The 17135-nt window shown below is 55.0% G+C and overlaps 1 protein-coding gene and 1 long non-coding RNA gene across 39 annotated transcripts in view; one reads left to right on the forward strand and one right to left on the reverse strand.

Moving 5' to 3' along the window:
• Nucleotides 1-17135, reverse strand: part of NCOR2 (nuclear receptor corepressor 2) — a 227989-nt gene that overhangs the window by 42890 nt on the left and 167964 nt on the right. For 34 of the 38 annotated variants that reach the window (XM_085593368.1, XM_085593370.1, XM_085593363.1 and 31 more), the window contains 4 exons: nucleotides 14960-15081; nucleotides 13951-14123; nucleotides 11102-11164; nucleotides 1900-2042 (listed from right to left, as the gene is read on the reverse strand). In XM_085593368.1, the coding sequence (XP_085449494.1) occupies nucleotides 1900-2042; nucleotides 11102-11164; nucleotides 13951-14123; nucleotides 14960-15081 (501 nt within the window). The remainder of the gene's footprint in view (nucleotides 1-1899; nucleotides 2043-11101; nucleotides 11165-13950; nucleotides 14124-14959; nucleotides 15082-17135) is intronic. The other 4 variants (XM_085593374.1, XM_021532795.3, XM_085593373.1 and 1 more) reach the window with 1 other exon arrangement.
• On the forward strand, nucleotides 2040-15884 carry LOC146766025 (uncharacterized). The gene is made up of 2 exons (XR_014958684.1): nucleotides 2040-6445; nucleotides 6691-15884. It is a non-coding gene; the product is annotated as an uncharacterized LOC146766025 (long non-coding RNA).

Below are 17135 nucleotides of genomic sequence, written 5' to 3' on the forward strand. Positions count from 1 at the left end.
ACCCTGCCCCAGCAGTAACAGACTGCCTGTCCCGGGGTGCAGCCGGCTGGTTCTGAGTCTGTTTCCCACCCCACACCAGCCACTGCCACCAGCACGGCCCCACAGCTCCTCAGACCAACCTGCACACTGCTGAATCCTGGTGTCACACCTACCTGGAAGAGGAGGCTACAATATTAACGAGCCCCATTTGGGAAATGAATGAGATCTGCTAATTAAGTTTACTCTCATTTAGCATGAGGAGGAAAAGCAGAGCCACTGCATTTCCCTGCACATGATCAGCAATAGCTGGTGGTGGTGAGGTCAGGGAATGATCTCTCATGCATGTCATGGCAAAACTAAGTGATGCCACGCTGCTTCACATGTGCTTCCTCCACAGAGGTCATGGCTGACACTGGCTATAGGATGAGATTTGGAGGCTCAGTTTGCTTGGGATTATATTTAGGAGTCAGGAAGGAAGGTCCGTGGCAATTTAATCTCAGTTGTTCTTTTATTTTATTCAGCTTTCTGGCATCTGCTGTTGCCACAAAACAATAGAGTACAATAAATAACAGCTGAATGTTCATTGTTCTTCTCCACGACCGAATCCCACAGCCTCCAATGCTCGAAAAATAAAATGATGATGCTGATATAAACTGCAAGTGAGAGTGAGCAATTAGACTGGAGAAGTCTAGCGGCTGCCTTGGAGGGACGGATGCAGGGAAAAATGTGGTTCTGCAGAAAAACACTTCCGTGATATAATTTCTGCAACATTAGGGAGCAGAGTAAATTAATACACACCGGCTCCACTGCCAGCAAAGCTGTATGATCTTATTTCAGATTCTCCCCAGTAATGAACAATGATATCTTTCTAATGTAACTTTTTATATTCAGAGGGCTTGATGCACATTTCACAGAATATTTCATTCCAGTCTTTATGTGGGTCTGGGGGTCTTTTATATAGTTTGTTTGCTTTGTTTCTAAAAACAATTCAATGAAACATGGGAACACAGGAGTGTCTCTGTGCATAGAGAATTAATAAAAAAGAATCGCCGATGTCTTCTCTCTCTCTCATTCCTATAGACTGACTAGGATATTAAATTCCTGGGTGAGTCATTGAATGTTTTCCTGTCTTTCTTTTTACTCTTGCTGTAATAGCTTGCTTGGAAAGATTCCTGCATTGAACATTGTCCTTTGCATTTTCAAAGCACCCCTTGGGGGTTTAGCCATGTGAATTCTATTAGCCAGAAACTGGGAACCCCAGGATACTCTACAAATGAAATAATTATAATCTTTAGTGTCTCTTAGCAGTCCAAGCTATCTCCAGAACACCAAACAAGCCCCACTACATTCGCACCCTGCACCACATGCCAGGAAAAAAGCAGCATTAGCCCCATCTGAAGGGGAAAGTGAGGTACGGAGAGGTGTGCACATCTACTTGCAGTGCTGAAGAAAACCTCTTTCAGAGCCAGGCTTTCCTCACATTGTCCTAAATCTCCGATTTCTTTGGAGCAAACCAAAGCAGAACCTGCAAGGCACGGACCCCTGTGGCCCAGCTGGGCTCTCTGCTCGCCAGGGCGGAACAGCACAATCTCACCAGAAACAAAGTATTTGCACAGCCATTAGGACTTGCATCCCGGCCAACACTCCACAGCCCTGCTCCTCCTCCTGCTCCTTATCTCTCCACGTACCAGCCACGCTCCAGACACCCAGGCATCTCCCGTGCAGCAGCGCTGCCTCATCCAGACCTCCCAGGGACAGATGGGTGGACAACCCTTTCCCGTGCCACTCCACAGTGCCCACAGCTCTCACCCAATGTGATAAAGCCCCCCATGATAAAGCCCCCCTCGGCTGTGGGAAGCATCCAAGCACTCGCTAGGAAATACCCACAGTGCCGGACGCAGGCTGGGACAAGGCTCTCACCATTTTCAGTTTGTGCTGCTGTAGGATCTCGTCCAAGTTCTGCCTCTTCTTGTAGTTGAAGTAGAAGTTTTTGCACTGCGACACGGTCTTGGAGCCCACCATCCTGGCAATGGCCGACCAGTTCCGCCCATGCTCAAGGAGACCTGCAGCAGGAGGAGGCAGAGAGGAGAAATGTTTAACTCCAGATGCACTCACACAAGGGCAGCATTATCCACACAGGACGGGAAACCTCCTCGGTGCAAGCCAAACTCCACAGGAGCAATATGGTCACTAGCATCTGTCTGATGGCTCCTAGACCAGGGGATGACCTGTGAGAGGCTGTTTTTCTTTCCAAAGGGGGAAAAAGGCACTATGGTGACCGTCTCTGGAATAAAACACGTCCCACAGCCGTGTCTTGGCAGTCACGAGGACGAGCGGCGCTCCCTTTCCTTTGGGATGGCTGCAGCAGGTGTTGGCACGCCCAGGAGAACTTGGGACAGCTGCTCTCAGCCCCTAACACGAACCAAAGGCTCTTCCCACCCCAAGGCACACTGCCCTGCTAGGGAAGGAAAGGGGAGGGAAGCCTGGGCAGGTGAGAATGCTGGCAGGGAAACCCAGGTGATGTCCTTGGCTGGGAAGAGGTGTGGCAGGGGATTAGTGCTGATCACAGGCTCATGACAAAAGCAGCTTCCCAGGTCAGGCATCACATCAAGGGCTGCCAATCCTGGCCAGATGGTGCCACCTGAACATGGGGCAAACCCAGCAAGGTGGAGGAGGAGGATGAGGAGGAATGAGACAGTCAGCACCTCGTGTCCTTGCCATTTCTGTGGGGTATCTGGGCACCCCTGGTCCTGCAGACGGAGGTAGGAGTTACAACCTTGGCCCAGGGATGGCTGCAGAGGCACTCCAGGTTCCTGGAGGTGACCTGTGAAAGAACCATCCAGGCTTTCTGGGAAGTAACACCCCGCTGCCTGCTGTGTGGCTGGTCCTTCATGTGGTGTCTTGTGGGGCTGCCACCAGCCTGTGGGACACTGCCAGCCTGGCTTGCTCCTGACTGCCCACATGATACCACTATCAGGCCAGCAGCTCCCTAGCCCTTCCCTGCTCCTTGTGAGGGCACACGATGCAGAGTTTCTATGTCCAGAGTTACTCTACTGCCACAGAAAGGTAACTTCAAGATGAAAGCCAGCACGGAATGAACCTGCTAAGAACATCTTTCTCCTTTGCTGGGGGACTTTCTGCCCAGAGGCCACCACCCACAGCCTTGTGGGGTTGGGAGTGGGCACTGACCACTGGCTCCACATCCAAGCCCCTCCCTGGCTGCTCTGACACCAGGGGCTTGGGACCATGGTGAGTCCCACACTGGGGCTCCTGGCATGGCTCTGTTCGTGCCTGGGAACATTGCAGCTGTGCCCCAGCCCTGCTGCCAGCCTCCTGCCAAGCCCTGCTGCCATGTGGCAGCCCGGCCCTAAAGTGGCAGCCCAACCTCAGCTTCAGCAACAAACCCCAGGGGATGGGCTGATCTCAGCACAGCCACATGCAACCAGGCCCAAAGGACGCTCCCCCAGCCAGGATCTGCTCTGAGTCCCTGCAAGGGGAGGGCACAGCTTTGGAGCTGAGGGCATGGCTGCATTGAATAGATAGCACCATGTACCCTCAGAGAGATAAAACCCCCCTATCTGCCTCCCAGGTCCTGGAGAAAAGCAGCAGCACCCAGCACAGCAGGAGTTAACATCCAGCTGGTGCCTGTATCCTGCCCGTCCCAGCACCAGGCTTATCAAATTGCATGTACAAGGCATCACATGCACTGAGCACCAGAAAGGCCCTGGCAAGCCAAGAAACAAGTTTGAGCTTTAACTCTGCAACTCCCAGCCTTGCTCAGCCAAACCCACGACCTCTGTCACCCCGCTGACGGACTGGGAGTTCTTAAAAAAAAAAAAATTTAAAAAAATCACATCCGGCCACCAATCCTGAGGCAACGAGTGGGGCAAGAGTCCTCCCCCTGCTGTTGCTGAATGCCGCAGGGGAAAACAGGACAGTCCCCAGTGTCACAACCCATCCCCTCTGACACAACCCACTGCTGCCTTCCAAAGCAAACAAGCAGCTCTGTCCCTCTGCTCATCACCACACTGGTGGCCCAGCACCAAGTGTGACAGCCGGGCCAAGCTGAAACGAAGACACTGGCAGCGGTGTGGATGTGCCACGAGCACGGGTGCTTTGGCAGGAAAGATGCCAGAAAGCAGGACCTGGCATGGCAGAGCTCGTGGCTGGGGGGGTGATGGATGTCAGCGTGAGTGGTCCCCAGCGTGGTGTCACCTTTACCAGCCACAGGCAATGCCAGCTCCTGGCTGTCCTTCCCCCTGCCCAGGCTGGCTGTGCCCCTGCTCACCAGGACACCGCTGAAGGAGCTTGCAGCAGGGCAGGTGGCCACTGCTTGGGAGGAGGAGGAGGAGGAGGAGGAAGAGGAGGAGGAGGCTGCCTGCAGCCCCTGCCCGTGGGACCAGCAGGGAGCCCCGCCACTCTTCTTCTACACGAAACCAGAGCAAAACAGCAACACCTGCTTGCCACGCTGTAGTTCTGTGCACGCTCGGGAGGGACCAGCCGAGACACCCCCGGACGTGCGGGTAAGCTCCCGGCTGGCCGGGCACCCCATCTCCATGAGCTCCTCCAGCACAGCCACCCCCAGAGCCGGCTCCCCCTGCCCCGCACTCCAGCCCGGCACGGCAGCGCCAGCCCTTCGCTGCACATCGCAACTGAAACTATGACTAACCGAGTTATCAGATCCTCGGCAAGGCTGAGCTCCTCGGCAGGGCTGAGCTCCTGGGCTCGGGGCGGGGGCTCCGGACGCAGGCTCTGCCGCAGGCACGCAGCCACACACAAGCTCCAGGTTAACCCCATCCTTCGGACCCCAACACCCGACTTACGTGCTCCGGCGGGCAGGGAGCACACCCGGGGTGTGCAGCGGGTGGGCTGGGAAGAACACGGCTGGCAGGGCACTTCTTCAAAGCCCCCCCGGGCACGGCAGCCCGCGGCAAAGCGCTGCGAGTGCTCCGCTCACACCCTCCCCACGCATTTCGCTTTCGCTCCCTCGCAGCAGCCGGAGACAGAGAAGAAAGCAAAGCCGGTTCCTTAAATCCTGGGGGCGAGAGGATTTCAGAGCCATGGGCGGCCGGGAGCGGCGAGCAAACGGGCAGCGAGGCTGGAAACCAGGTCACAGGCGGCAGACTCCTGACCCCAATGGCAGAAGTTGGTGGGAACACATGCTCCGGCCCCAGCGCTCTTCCCTCCGGAGCCAACCGCGTTCTCCGCTCTCCTCCGCTCGCTCGCCGGAGCGTTCCAGCCGGCTGCAGCCGCGGTTGTTAAGGTGGATGGAAGCGCCGCCAGTATTTTCTCCCCTACCTCATCTCCTTGCTCAGCAGCTCGGGGCTATAGGGAGACTGTGCAGTTTCAGGAGATGCCCGACGTTGCCAAGAAATAATAATAATTAAAAAAAAAAAAAAAAAAAAAGGCAGGAGAAAAGCGAAGGGGCGGGAGCGCGGCAGCTCCGCTCCTGCCAGCCCGGGGACGGGGAGCCGGTGCCGTCGGTATGTGGCGGAGCAGCGAGCAAGCTCTAATCTGTTCCTCTGGCTGACCCGGGGCTCGTTGCATCTGAATGTGACCTCTAGACAGAGCATTAATAACGAACGTGGCGCTGACCCAAGCTGACAAGGGGTGCGGCGCTTGGCACCCGCTCCCGCCCTCCCTCGCTCACTTTCTGTCTCCCTCGCTCTCGGCTGAATGTCAGCGGCAGGGGGAGGGATCCAGGAAAACAAAGCTTGGCTAATAGTTTTCTCCGCTCTCAAGTGAATCAAAGGCGCTTTTCTTTGGGGACGTGCGCGCCGGCGAGCCCAGTGCCGCACCGACCGGTGCCGCTGCCCCGGGACACGCCGGCCCTGCCGCCGCTGCCCGGGCACAGGAGGGATGGGGAGAGCTCTGGCACCGCTGTCGCCATGGTCAGACCGGGGCCTCTGCTCCCGTACAGCGAGTGGAGACTGAAGGAAGAGGAGATGGAGAGCGGGGCACCGTGCTCAGCATCTCGGGGAACTGAGAAGAGACCTGGAGGGGCAGCGCGGCAGGCGAGCGCTGTCGGCCCGCAGCCCCACGCTCTGCGCAGCCCCAGGCTCTGTGCAGCTGGGGGTTTTTACTAGAGACATTGCAAGGCACTCTGGCACGGCTGCCCAGCTCCACCCTGGGCTTGGTGAGGGCGGAGAGAGCCCGTAAAAAGGTCTCTTAATGGGAGCTCGCACGGATTAACAGACCAAGGTTATAGGGGAAAAACTAAGTGATATCACTCCCTACGCCTGACGGTACCTGGTGTGATCCTTCAGTACCTCCTGCGCCCACACACCCTCTTGGGAGTGAATATGGAGGCAGTTCTGGCTACGGCACCGCCAAAATGTGCCGCAATCCAATTCTGGAGAAAGACCAGCCCTGTGGAGTCAGCGACACCACCCAAGGCATCCCGAAAGCATGGCCTGCATGGCTTTCCCACACTAACCTCGGGGTGGCTCGCACAGCCTCAGAGAAGGTGAGTAACTTCTCCAGGGCCATGGAACAGTGGGTGGCAGAGCCAGGTGCACGCCAGGCTCCTGATGCTGTGCCAAGGGAAGCAGTGGGGATGTTGCGTGGCAGCGAGCCCACATCCCCGCAGGCACTGGGCTCTGCCGGAGGGACCATGGTGCAGGCAGCCAGCTCGGTGTGCTCTTGCCACTGTGGTGGGTGATGCCCTTCCTTCCTTCCTTCCTTGGTGAGTGATGCCCTTCCTTCCTCCAGGTGATGCTGGCACCAGCCTGCTGTGCTCCCAGGGGACCTCTCATTTGGTGACTGGACACAAGCATGCCCCTGATGTGTCCCACAGCTACAAGGGAGCTTGCAGCTGAACTTCCCAGCACTTTTCACACCCGTCATGCCACTTCTCTGCAGGGAGATAGTGTCACCTAACAAGCTGTGGGTACCTGATCAGCAAGGAGTTGGGATCTTGGACCAGCTCAGCTCTAGTGCGATGTCCCCTCTCAGCCAGCCCTGGCTGGGGACCCTCAGCTCCCAGGTCTCCCCTTTGAAACAGAGAATTTCTATACCACTGCATCCACCTGCTGCAAAAGCTTGAGCCCTGTGCCCTTGTTTTACTGCTCCTGCCACAGCCTTTCTTTTTTGCTGTGTCCTATCCTTTGACACGAGGGGACAGGAAGTCCCCCTCAGGATGCCTGCTCCTGGAGATTGCCATCCCCTCTGGTCCAGCATGGCAGTGAGAGCACGTGGAGCAGCCACTGCTGGCAGGCCCCGCTCTCTTCTTTCACCTGCTTCAGATACTATTCCCGCTCCCTTATTGTTGAAAAAATAATACTCAAAATTAAAATGTAGGCAGCAAATTATAGTAATTACCCAGCAGTTCCTCCTGACAGGCCTTTTGTATTCCATTCACTGACACTCACTAAGCAAATCCTCGCAGTTTGCTCCTACACACTCGAGAAACATTCAGCCAATGGTGGCAGAAAGTGCAGCTCTGGGGGCACGGGGGGCACTGGCACCACAGGCACACTCCTGGGGGTGACACCTTGGCTGAAAGGCAGCCAAGCACCAGCCTGGGATGGCAGGGATGGGACTGCAGTCAACCACAGCCTCACCCAGGGCAAGCGTGGCTAATTTAATAAGCCTTGGACACAGTTGTGCCCTCATGGCACCCCATCTCCCCATCCCAGTTAATTTTTACCATGTTGCTTTGCACAGAGTTCATGACAAACACCAGGCACCCACGGCACTCTGGACACTGGGATGGCCAGGCTGGGCTCTCCTGCGCTCCTGGCTCAGAGCTGCCCTCACACCCTGCCTGCATAGAGGACACCTGAGTGGGAGATCCCAGGGCACATCCCACCCCAAGGCCACCCAGAAGAAGGACAACGTGCAGGGACGGGCATGAGCTGCAAACCAGTTTCTCCAGCCCACTTTTACTACTATCAGCAGGCTTTTACAGTTGTAAATAACTCTGATGGGAGAAGGGAAGGCTCCAACATGAGCACAGGGGAGACAAACAGAGGGAGGTGTGGAGCTGCCAGCTCCCCAGCATTACCCAGCCAGCTCCTGCATTTCAAAGGTGATGTAAGGTGGCTGACTTTATTTTAGTTTTGTAAACAGAATGAGACTGGGGAAAAAATGGTTCAGGTCAGTCCAAAACTCAGATGAATTGTTGGCAGCATTGAAAATAAGCATTCAAAAGAGTGTCTTGGGTATCCAAGGGAATATTTCATATCTACCCAAAAGGAACTATATAGGAGTTTTCATGGGTTATTTAACTCTCTGTCATGAGTATTTTACCATCGTGCCTAACCCTTCTCTGCCTCATCATGCTGACTCCATCCCGTGGCCTCTCTGTGTCCTCCTCAGTGTGGGAAAAGGCATAAGGAGAGCCCCAGGCTGGCTGTGCCCTGAGGACAGGGAGCACAGAGCCTGGGCAAGGCACCGAGGACCTCAGCAAGAACCTGCCACTCGCACCGCCTCTTTTCAAAGAACAAAACCACTTGTTAGACACCACGGGAAAACCCCGAGCTGGGTGAGGACAGGTACCAGACTTTAAAGACTAACAAAGGTCATGTCGAAACCTCCCGGTTCATCGAGTTCAGCTCCAGGGCGGCTGCGGCTGCCCTGAAGCTCTGGCACTAGTGGTGACACTTGGTGGAGGAGCTGGGGGACAAAAAACCCACCCACTGCTGAGGCTGCTGCTCGCCCGCTGCTCACAGACCCCCTTCCAGCCTACCTTGAACTCCTGCCTGCGTGGACTCATCCAGCAGGTCCCCCAAAGGCAGGAACTGCTTCAACATTGCCTTTTAAGGAGCAGCCCCATCCTGCTGCTGAATGCCTCTGCACCCTGCCCGGCAGCAAAGCCGTGGGTGCTGCCTGCTTCCCGGCTTGGGAAGGGAAGGGGGAAATCCTCGAGCAACTCTGGGTAAATCAAAACCTCCTGCTTTAAGGATCACAGCCATGGCGCAAGGAGATAGTATCAGAAAAACACATTCCCCCATCGTTATCCCAATCTCTGCACATTTTGACAGACTACTGAATCGAAGTTTATTGCATAATGAAAGTGTCATTAAGCAAGAACTTTCCTCTTGCTGGGTTTTTGTTCCCCTATTTAAGTTTAGTAACACGGTACTCCCCTTCACTGTCTCCCCTGGCAGACACAATCCTGCCTTCTCTTGATTGGAAACTCCCTGTGCAGCTCTGTGACTGTGGAGGAGAGCAGGCTGCTCTGCTGTCTCTCTGTCCCAGGGCTGTTTTCTCTCACCTCCCTGAACACAAATGACATGGAGTTTCATGCCACACAGGGGAAACCCAGGGGTGGACAGCAGGGCTGGGCTGATCTCCTGGTTGGTGAGGGCTAGGAGCAGAGGTCACTGACCATCCCCATCTGCCAAAATACCCCGGGGTGGTGGGGCTGACTTTCCCTGGGACTCACATCTTGCTGAACTCCCTAAACCAGCCAGCTATGGGCTCTTACTGGTGCCAGTTTGGAGGAGAGTGCCTTGGGTGGCCGAGTCCTTATGGTGAGGAGGACTGTGCCTGTGTCTCTAAGCCCAGCCCAAGCAGTCCACCACCCCCTCTGCCCCTGGCCAGCCATGCTGGCAGCAGCTCTGCCACCACCTCCTCCAGCCTCTGAGGTTACCTCCGGAGTTTCACAGTTGCTGTGAGTCGGAAACCCCCACCACGCAGGTCCCTGGAAATGCCAGACACAGCCAGTTTGAAGCATTAAAGCGGCTGCTTCCTGGCAGAGGGGAATTTGGCTCTTCTGTAGAAGTCTGGTGTTGCAATCTCAGTTTCCCAGGTTGTAACGAAGGGAGAAACAATCGGCCATTGGGCTTTACACCAGCAAATCTCCCTGCCTCCTCCTGGCCCCTGGGCTGGAATAGTGCTACATGCTCCCACGCTTCATCCTTCCTTCACGCAGGCTTTGGCAGCTGGTGCTGAGGCTCCTTAAGCGCACCTCCAGCATCCAGCATAAAACAAGAGGCACTTTTTAACAACCAGATGCTGATCTCCAAAATAAAGCAGTGCTCGGAAAATATCCCACAACGACCCTCCCCTGCCAGCATCTGCTCACCCCATTACCTGGCTCCAGGCCAGTTTGCTTGATTAAAGTCTATCTATTAAGTTTTGTGACTATAGAGAGCCCTGTTCAGCAACGCACAGGATTGGCACTGGATTGTAAAAGAGGGTTGGAACAGCTTAAAGGCGAGTGAGCCAAACACTTTGGGATATTCACAGGCAAAGTAATCCAAGTCCACGGCTCCCACCGGCACCTGGGCAGCCGGCGCTCCAGAACATGTAATCACCATCGCAGCAGCAGGTGCATTTTCCAAGCTGAGCCGAACCTGCTAACACGCCTATTTGCCTTTGCCATCCCCGAACAGCACTCATTTCCATTTTAATTTCCCATTTACAATCCTCTCCGGGCCAGGAGAGTCGGCAGCAACGCAAGCGGGATGCACGGGCCGGGGACGTGAGCTCGACAGCCCATCAACAGGACGTGACTTCGGCAAAAAATTAAAGCAGTGAAAGGGCTGGCACAGGAGCGGCACGAGGAGGGGAAGTGGCAAGAAGGGCCGTGCTACACTCAGCACTTTTTAAAAACGGTCTCAGCAAAGGCTCTGAATCAGCTCCAGGATGTAAAGTCACCGCACGCTGCCCTGGCTCTTGAGAGCTCCCCAGCATGTGCCTGCAGAACGCTGGGGTTCACCGTGCTCTCCCTGAATCCCAGAGCTGTGAACACAGGCAGACACTCTCTGTGTGCTGGAACAGATCACACCGAGGCCATAAAGCTCCCAAGAGTGGGGTGAAACCACACCCCATGCTACGGGCACCAGCAGCTCCAGCACTTCAATGGACAACACGCCTTCCCCATTTCCTACTCCAACTCCTGCCTCGGGGGACACGCATGGCTCCAGCCACAGCCCAGGCATCCCTGGTGCTGGCACAGCTCCTGGGGCTGGAGAGGCTGAGCACACTCCCTTCACCATTCCCTGCCTTCCCCACACCCGCCCTGAGAACAAACTAACAGCAGGACAGGCAGGATCCAGCCCCACAGCTCAGGATCCACCACACTGCCCCACAGCCAGCAGTCAGATTCTTTCCATCTCCAATTGCTGGGTTAGCTCCAGCACAGCCGATAAAAGAAGGAAAACTAGTGTCTCACCTTTTTTAGCTGTCTCCATCTCCTCTTCGGTCCAGCGAGAGCTTTCATTCATTTCCAAGGAAGCTGGGAAGGAAGAAGGAAAGAGAGCTGTGAGCAGGAGCCAGCAAGCCCAGTGAGCTCAGAGGAGGTGTCCCAACACCCAAACCCTGTCCCATGCCCTGCTCCCTGGAGGCATGACAGAACCCCATGCAGTGCAGAAGCGCTCCCACAGGAAAGGCTGTCATGGCGTGGGCTCGTGAGGCTTTTCCACGCCGCAGAACCTCACGCACAACATCCCCCTGGGATGCACCTCAGTGATGCAGAACTCCACTTTGGGCCTGGAAACAAAGCCAGACGGCTTGAGAGTGGCAGCAGATTTCCTGCTGATGGTGCCACGCACCCTGGCCCAACAACAGGTACCTAAGATGGAGCTGGCTGTGGCTGTGTGCTTTGGAGGAGGCAGACGCGGGGTGGGACCGGCAGAGACGGAGAAACAGCGTCACCTCAGTGGTGACTTTGGCCGACTGCATCTGTCAGTGTTGGCCACTGACAACACAAGGGTGTTGGCCCTGTGACTGCGGGCTCCCTCCGTGCCACCACTGGGCTCTTGGACAACCTCTGAGCCATTTTCAGAGTGGGGCCCTATCTGGAGCAGTGCCCACTGAAGGGAACATGCTGCTCCAGCCAGGAGGCTGATAGGGGTGTCAGCATCTGCTGCTGCCTCTCTCCCCAAATCCAAGCAGGTGCTGAGGACACTGAGGTCCTGCATAAAGCTTTCACTATGCACCAGTCCTGCTGGCAGCCTGGCACAGAGCAAACCCTACAATAACAAACTGGGGTGTGAGTCAGAGACAAAAAACAACTCGGTAAGGAAGCAGATTTCCGGCTCAAGCTGCCAAGGGGTTATTACTCTAAACAACAGGCAAAGCATTATTTCAACAGTGATGAGAGATGTTTTGACAGTGTCCCTTCAAAATGGAAAACAGGCTGATAGGTTCAGGATAAAGAATACAGGCAAGGAGAGAAGGAAGGATCTTTGAAGAAGCTCTACAAGAAGCTGAGACCCCGTGGGAAGACAGCAGAGTTCCAATGCCCACAGCACCGGGCAGAAGAAATCTCCTTCAGAGCCGGCTGAGCACGATTGCAGGTGTCACCTCCCGGAAGACAGCACAGGTCACTGCCTCCCTCAGAACCCTGTCGCCCCTGGGACACCAGCCAAGAGGGAGGGAAATTGATACCTCACCGCTTCCCCCTGGCAGCAGGCAGAGCCAGGGCCACAGCGCGCGTTTACGTAAAAGCCAGCGTCCCCAACGCCGTGCAGGCCCCTGGCTCAGCTGGTGATGGCTGTTATTGTATGGTACAGAAATGTCACAGAAACGGCCCGTTTGCTTTGATTAATGGCATCGCCTGAGGTTGCACAGTTATGAAACAGATGCCTACGGGGAGCTCCGGCACGCTGCAGTTAAACCACAATACGTTTTTGTGCTGGTTTTTAATGTTCAATTGGTATTTAAAATGCAATAACTTTCTTAGCCAACCTAAATTAAACCGCTATTGGAGAGACATAAAGTGAAATCAATTGCTCAGATATGTCACTGGAATTGATCCATTCCTTTTTCCCAATTTAACATGGTCTAAAGGCTTTCCTCCGTGTTCGCAGTGAAGTTTATCAAGGACTCCGAGATATCAGGATGAAAAATCCCATCTCAGTTACTGGCATTATCTGCTGTTTCTCTGCAGCATTGCTGAACAAGTTGGAGGGAGAGAGCAGGGCTCTGTTGTGCTGGGGACTATTTATATCGCCTGTATGAAAACAGAGCGCTCGCAATCAAGGCTTCAGCCAGTTGTCAGCAGAGAACAGGGAGGCGAAACACCTCCGCGTGATTTATAGCACATGGAACAGCACAAGCAAGAAACTGCAGAGCAAGGAATCCGAGAGGAGTCACCCTGCTTTTATTTTTACCTGCCTTAGGTAGCAGAGCAATAATTTTGTACTTTGACAGAGTAGAAAATATAGGAAAATCAGCCAAATTCCTGGATGCATTGGCTTCTGCAAGTCAATACATGAGCCCGCTCCCTGGGGTGGTAACTAGTGATGGTGCAGATGCCAGAGCAGATGTGCCCAGTGTGGGACTGTGGATGCTGCCATGAATTCCCATCTAGCCCAAGGCCAGCATGGCAGTGTGGCACAGCTGTGGCCACGCTGTGGGCTGCTGCAGTGCCCGGATGCCACAGTACAGGCAGCACCCTTAGCTGTATCAGGCACTGATGGAAAGGGACCAGCCCAATGCCCAAGGCCAAGGAGCAGATCCCACAGGCTGCAGCTGCTCTGGCTCCAGACAAATTTGAAAACAGAGCAGGTAGGAGAAGTGGCAGAAGCCTGGGAGGGCAGAGAAGGGTCCCAAGCAGAGGTCGAGGAGACTGGGAAGCCAGAGTAGCCGCAAAGGGAATCAGCTTCAAGTGCAGGAGGGACACAGGCCTTGCCAAAGCACTGCTAAAACTGAAGGCTTCCCTTTTTTGCCTTTTGCAACACTTTCCCTCTGCGGCCATAAAACGCATGAACACTCAGCCAGGAAAACCCAGGCTTGCAAATTCCCCCACTTTTATCCTGGTGAACCACGCCGAGTAAGTCACTCGATAGAGAGGAGAGACAGAGAGAAACATCATTGCTGCTCCCCAGAAAGAAAGATTTCACAAAGGAAAGAAAGCTTTCACAAAGGAAAGAAAGCTTTCACAAAGGAAAGAAAGATTTCACAAAGGAAACCCCTCTCCTGCGAGCGGGGAGCAGAGCAGGGTGACACCCCATGCCAGCACAATGGATACACCAAGAGGCCAGCCCGGGGCAGGTCCCCTTGTCCCCTGCCACGTACCCAGCTCGGCGCTCTGCTGTGGCGTGGCTGCCTCCTCGTTGTTGGCCTCGTTGGCCATGGAGCGGGTGATGCGGCCCTTGCGCCGGCCCTGGCTGTTGGCGGTTTTGCGACCTTTGGAGGTGACAGTTTCCTTCTCATCGTTGTCTTCTCCGGACGTGTCGTCGTTCTTGTCCCTGTGAAAACGGGGAGAGGAGAAAAGGAAAAAAACGTTGTTTGGTTGGTCTGATTTTTAGGTCAAGCAATTATTTCTCTGCACGTGTCTGGGGATTTTTCTTTTTGTTGTTGGTTTTTTAGGGGGGCAGGTCTGCAGGTTTTTTTTTGCAGACGCAGGCTCTTTTCCTGGCTGGGATTGGCAGTGGGGTGATTTGTGGTGGGGTTTTCTTTCTGCAGCTGGCTGCAGCTCCACCACCAAGTGCACGCAGAGACCTGACGGAGACAGGTTTAATACCAGACCATTCAAATTCATCCCTGCCTCCTCCTCATTTATCTTCCTGAAAGGGACCTGCTGGTAAATGTCTTTGCAGCCTGGATATAATGAAGCCAGATGTTCTTTTAAACCAAGTATTAAGCCCATTACAGATAGCGAGCGGTCTGCGTGCCAACCTTCCCCTGCCACGGCGCTGGTGCTCGGCGTGGGGGAGGCAGGGCTGGCTGGAGCTCCTCATCTGGGAGCACTCACGTTGACATCAATAACACTAAAGGTGAAGTGCCACGCTCCGCTGCCCCCGGATTGCTCCTCCAGCTCCCAGAGGCTCTCGTAACAACAGAACAAGCTGGAGGATCACAGGAGCTTTGCAGATTGATTGGGTTGGTATAAAAAACCTCCATATCGTGTTGCTTTCCCAGTTTGGGAGCAGCAGGGAAGAGGAATGAGGAGGAGGATCTGCCTTTCTCTCCCTGCAGAGGAGGTGAGGTGGGCACACAGTCCTGCACGGGGTCAGGCAGCCCTGACTATGCTGCATCCCATCACCACAGCCCACTGGAGCCAGGCAGGGAGGGTTGCCCTTACTTTGTCAGTTCTTCTTTGTCATTTTCTGCTTCCTGCTTGTCTTCCTCCTTCTCTCCCTCCTTCTCTTTTTCTTTCTCTTTTTCATCTTTCTCTTCTTGGCTGCTCCGGGGCATTTGCTGCTGCTGCAAAACAAAGGACATAAAATAAACCAAGCCCTCAGCGCTGAGGCAGACACAGGGCAGCACCTGGGCCAACCCAAACAACTGCTGTGGAACAATGCTGGGGGCCAGTGGCCAAGAGGAAAGAGCTGCAGGCAGAGGGTGCAGGCAGGGCACTGCTGGAGGCCACAGGGGCTGAGAGATCTCCTTTCCGGGGAGATCAGAGGTAGCTCAGGATCAGGCACGGCAGCTGCACTCTGGCTCCTGTTCTAGGCACTGGGACAGCCCCAGCTGCTCCCCTGGGGTCAGGCCACAAGCAAAGATCTGATGTGGGGTAAGGCAGAGAGGTGAGAACTCCTCTCCTGTTCTGCCTTGGTGATTTGCAGCCAGTGGATGCATTTTGCTGGAGCATGAAGGAGAAAGGGCACCAGTGACACCCCGAGGTTTGGCGATATCAACGCTCCTGATCTTTTCCCAAGCATCTGACACAGCCCATGGGGAATGTTTGTGGTTCTGTAGCACCAAGCAGGGAAGGTGCCCTCTCTGCCCTCTCTTTACCACCTGGCATCTTCAGCAGAGGCCGTGAGCCCAACCTCCCAACGCTGCTGCTGCTGCTCAGACCGAAGGCACCGTGGTACCCCAGGGAGGGACACACTGATTATAATAGTTCTGGATTTTGTTTCAACAGCTGCAGGAAGGAGGTTGCTGGGGAGGCTTGGTTCCCCTGACCTCCCTTCCCTCTGGTAACCAGCAAACGAGAGGTGTTGAATAGAGAAGTAGAAATTAGAGACGGAAATGATTTATTAAACCATCCTGCTCCTGGCTAATGCAAGGCTGCTTACTCCAGGAAACCCACCCGGGCTCACCCAGCCCCTGCCCAGCCTGCAGGGCTTCCACCACCCCCTTGGGAAAGGGTTTGGTGATGTAATGGGGAGTAAAATTGCCTTAAAGTGGATTTATCAGCAGAAGTGGCTGGTCTGGCTGGCACGCAGCCATACAGCAAGTACAGATGAGGTGTCCTCACATCCCTTGAGCCAGCAGGACTGGCCTGATCCCACCCTGCAGAACTGGGAGACTGTTTTGGATATGGGCATCCTGCAGCAGCAGCACTGGGTGCAAACAGAGCTCTTTGACCCCATGGGCTGGTGCTAAAATCAGAAGTGTGGAGCCGTAAAATGGAGCAGTTTAAGGAGAAAATTGCTGATTCCTTCAGGATTCCTGCTGATTCCTTCAGGTTGAACAGAAGTCCTTAAAACCTGTGCACGGCCACCACTGAAACCCCACAGACTTTCAGTTCCTCCTGGTACAGGGGGAGGCAGCTGTGCCATCAGGACCCTGGCACGCTTGGCCAGCCCCTGGAGCATCTCTGCACACGTGCAGAACACAACTGGAATGCATCAGCTCACACTCCCGTTGCTCTGGGAATTGCCCCATGGGATGCAAGCTGGGAGGTCCCAGGGGAGAGGGAGTCAGGGAACAGTTGGGATGAGCACTCGGTTGCTCATGATTTTCCAAAGCCCACAGATCACTAAGGCTTGGGGAACAGGCTGTCTCCTGCAGTGAGTGGCTAAGGGAAGTGTCATCCCCAGTGCACAGGGCACTGCCCCTGTCAGCCCCCAAACCAGGGGAGGAGGAGGAGGGCAGTGGCCAAGCTGGAACAGAAGGTGGGGAAGCCTGCACTGGCTGCAGAGGAGCAAAGGGCATCCATCGTGTGCAATTCCCCAGCACTGCCCTGAACTCTCTGACTCTGAGTCACTCCATGGTGAACCCTGAGTGTGGGTTCAGCCCAGACTGACACCCCTGAGGTGAGGGCTGTGACCTCCAAGGGCAGGGCAGGCAGCAGGACAGGCTCTTCCCCAGTCCTGGCCATCACCACCCATCTGCATTCCCCTCACCAAAGGCTTTGGCAAGGGAGGGGAGCCCACGTGAGTTTCACAGTATTTCTACCACCCAACTGAATAAAAAATTATTTTGGGGGATGGGGAAATCTGCATCCCAGAAATCCCAGCTCTCCTTCAGATTTAAACCCAGCTGTGACTGCATGAGTACCTGCCCCAGCCTCAGGCTGGAGTGAGCAT

This window comes from Lonchura striata, chromosome 15, assembly GCF_050655825.1.
Source record: "Lonchura striata isolate lonStrDom1 chromosome 15, ASM5065582v1, whole genome shotgun sequence".
NCBI classification, from domain to species: Eukaryota; Metazoa; Chordata; class Aves; order Passeriformes; family Estrildidae; genus Lonchura; species Lonchura striata.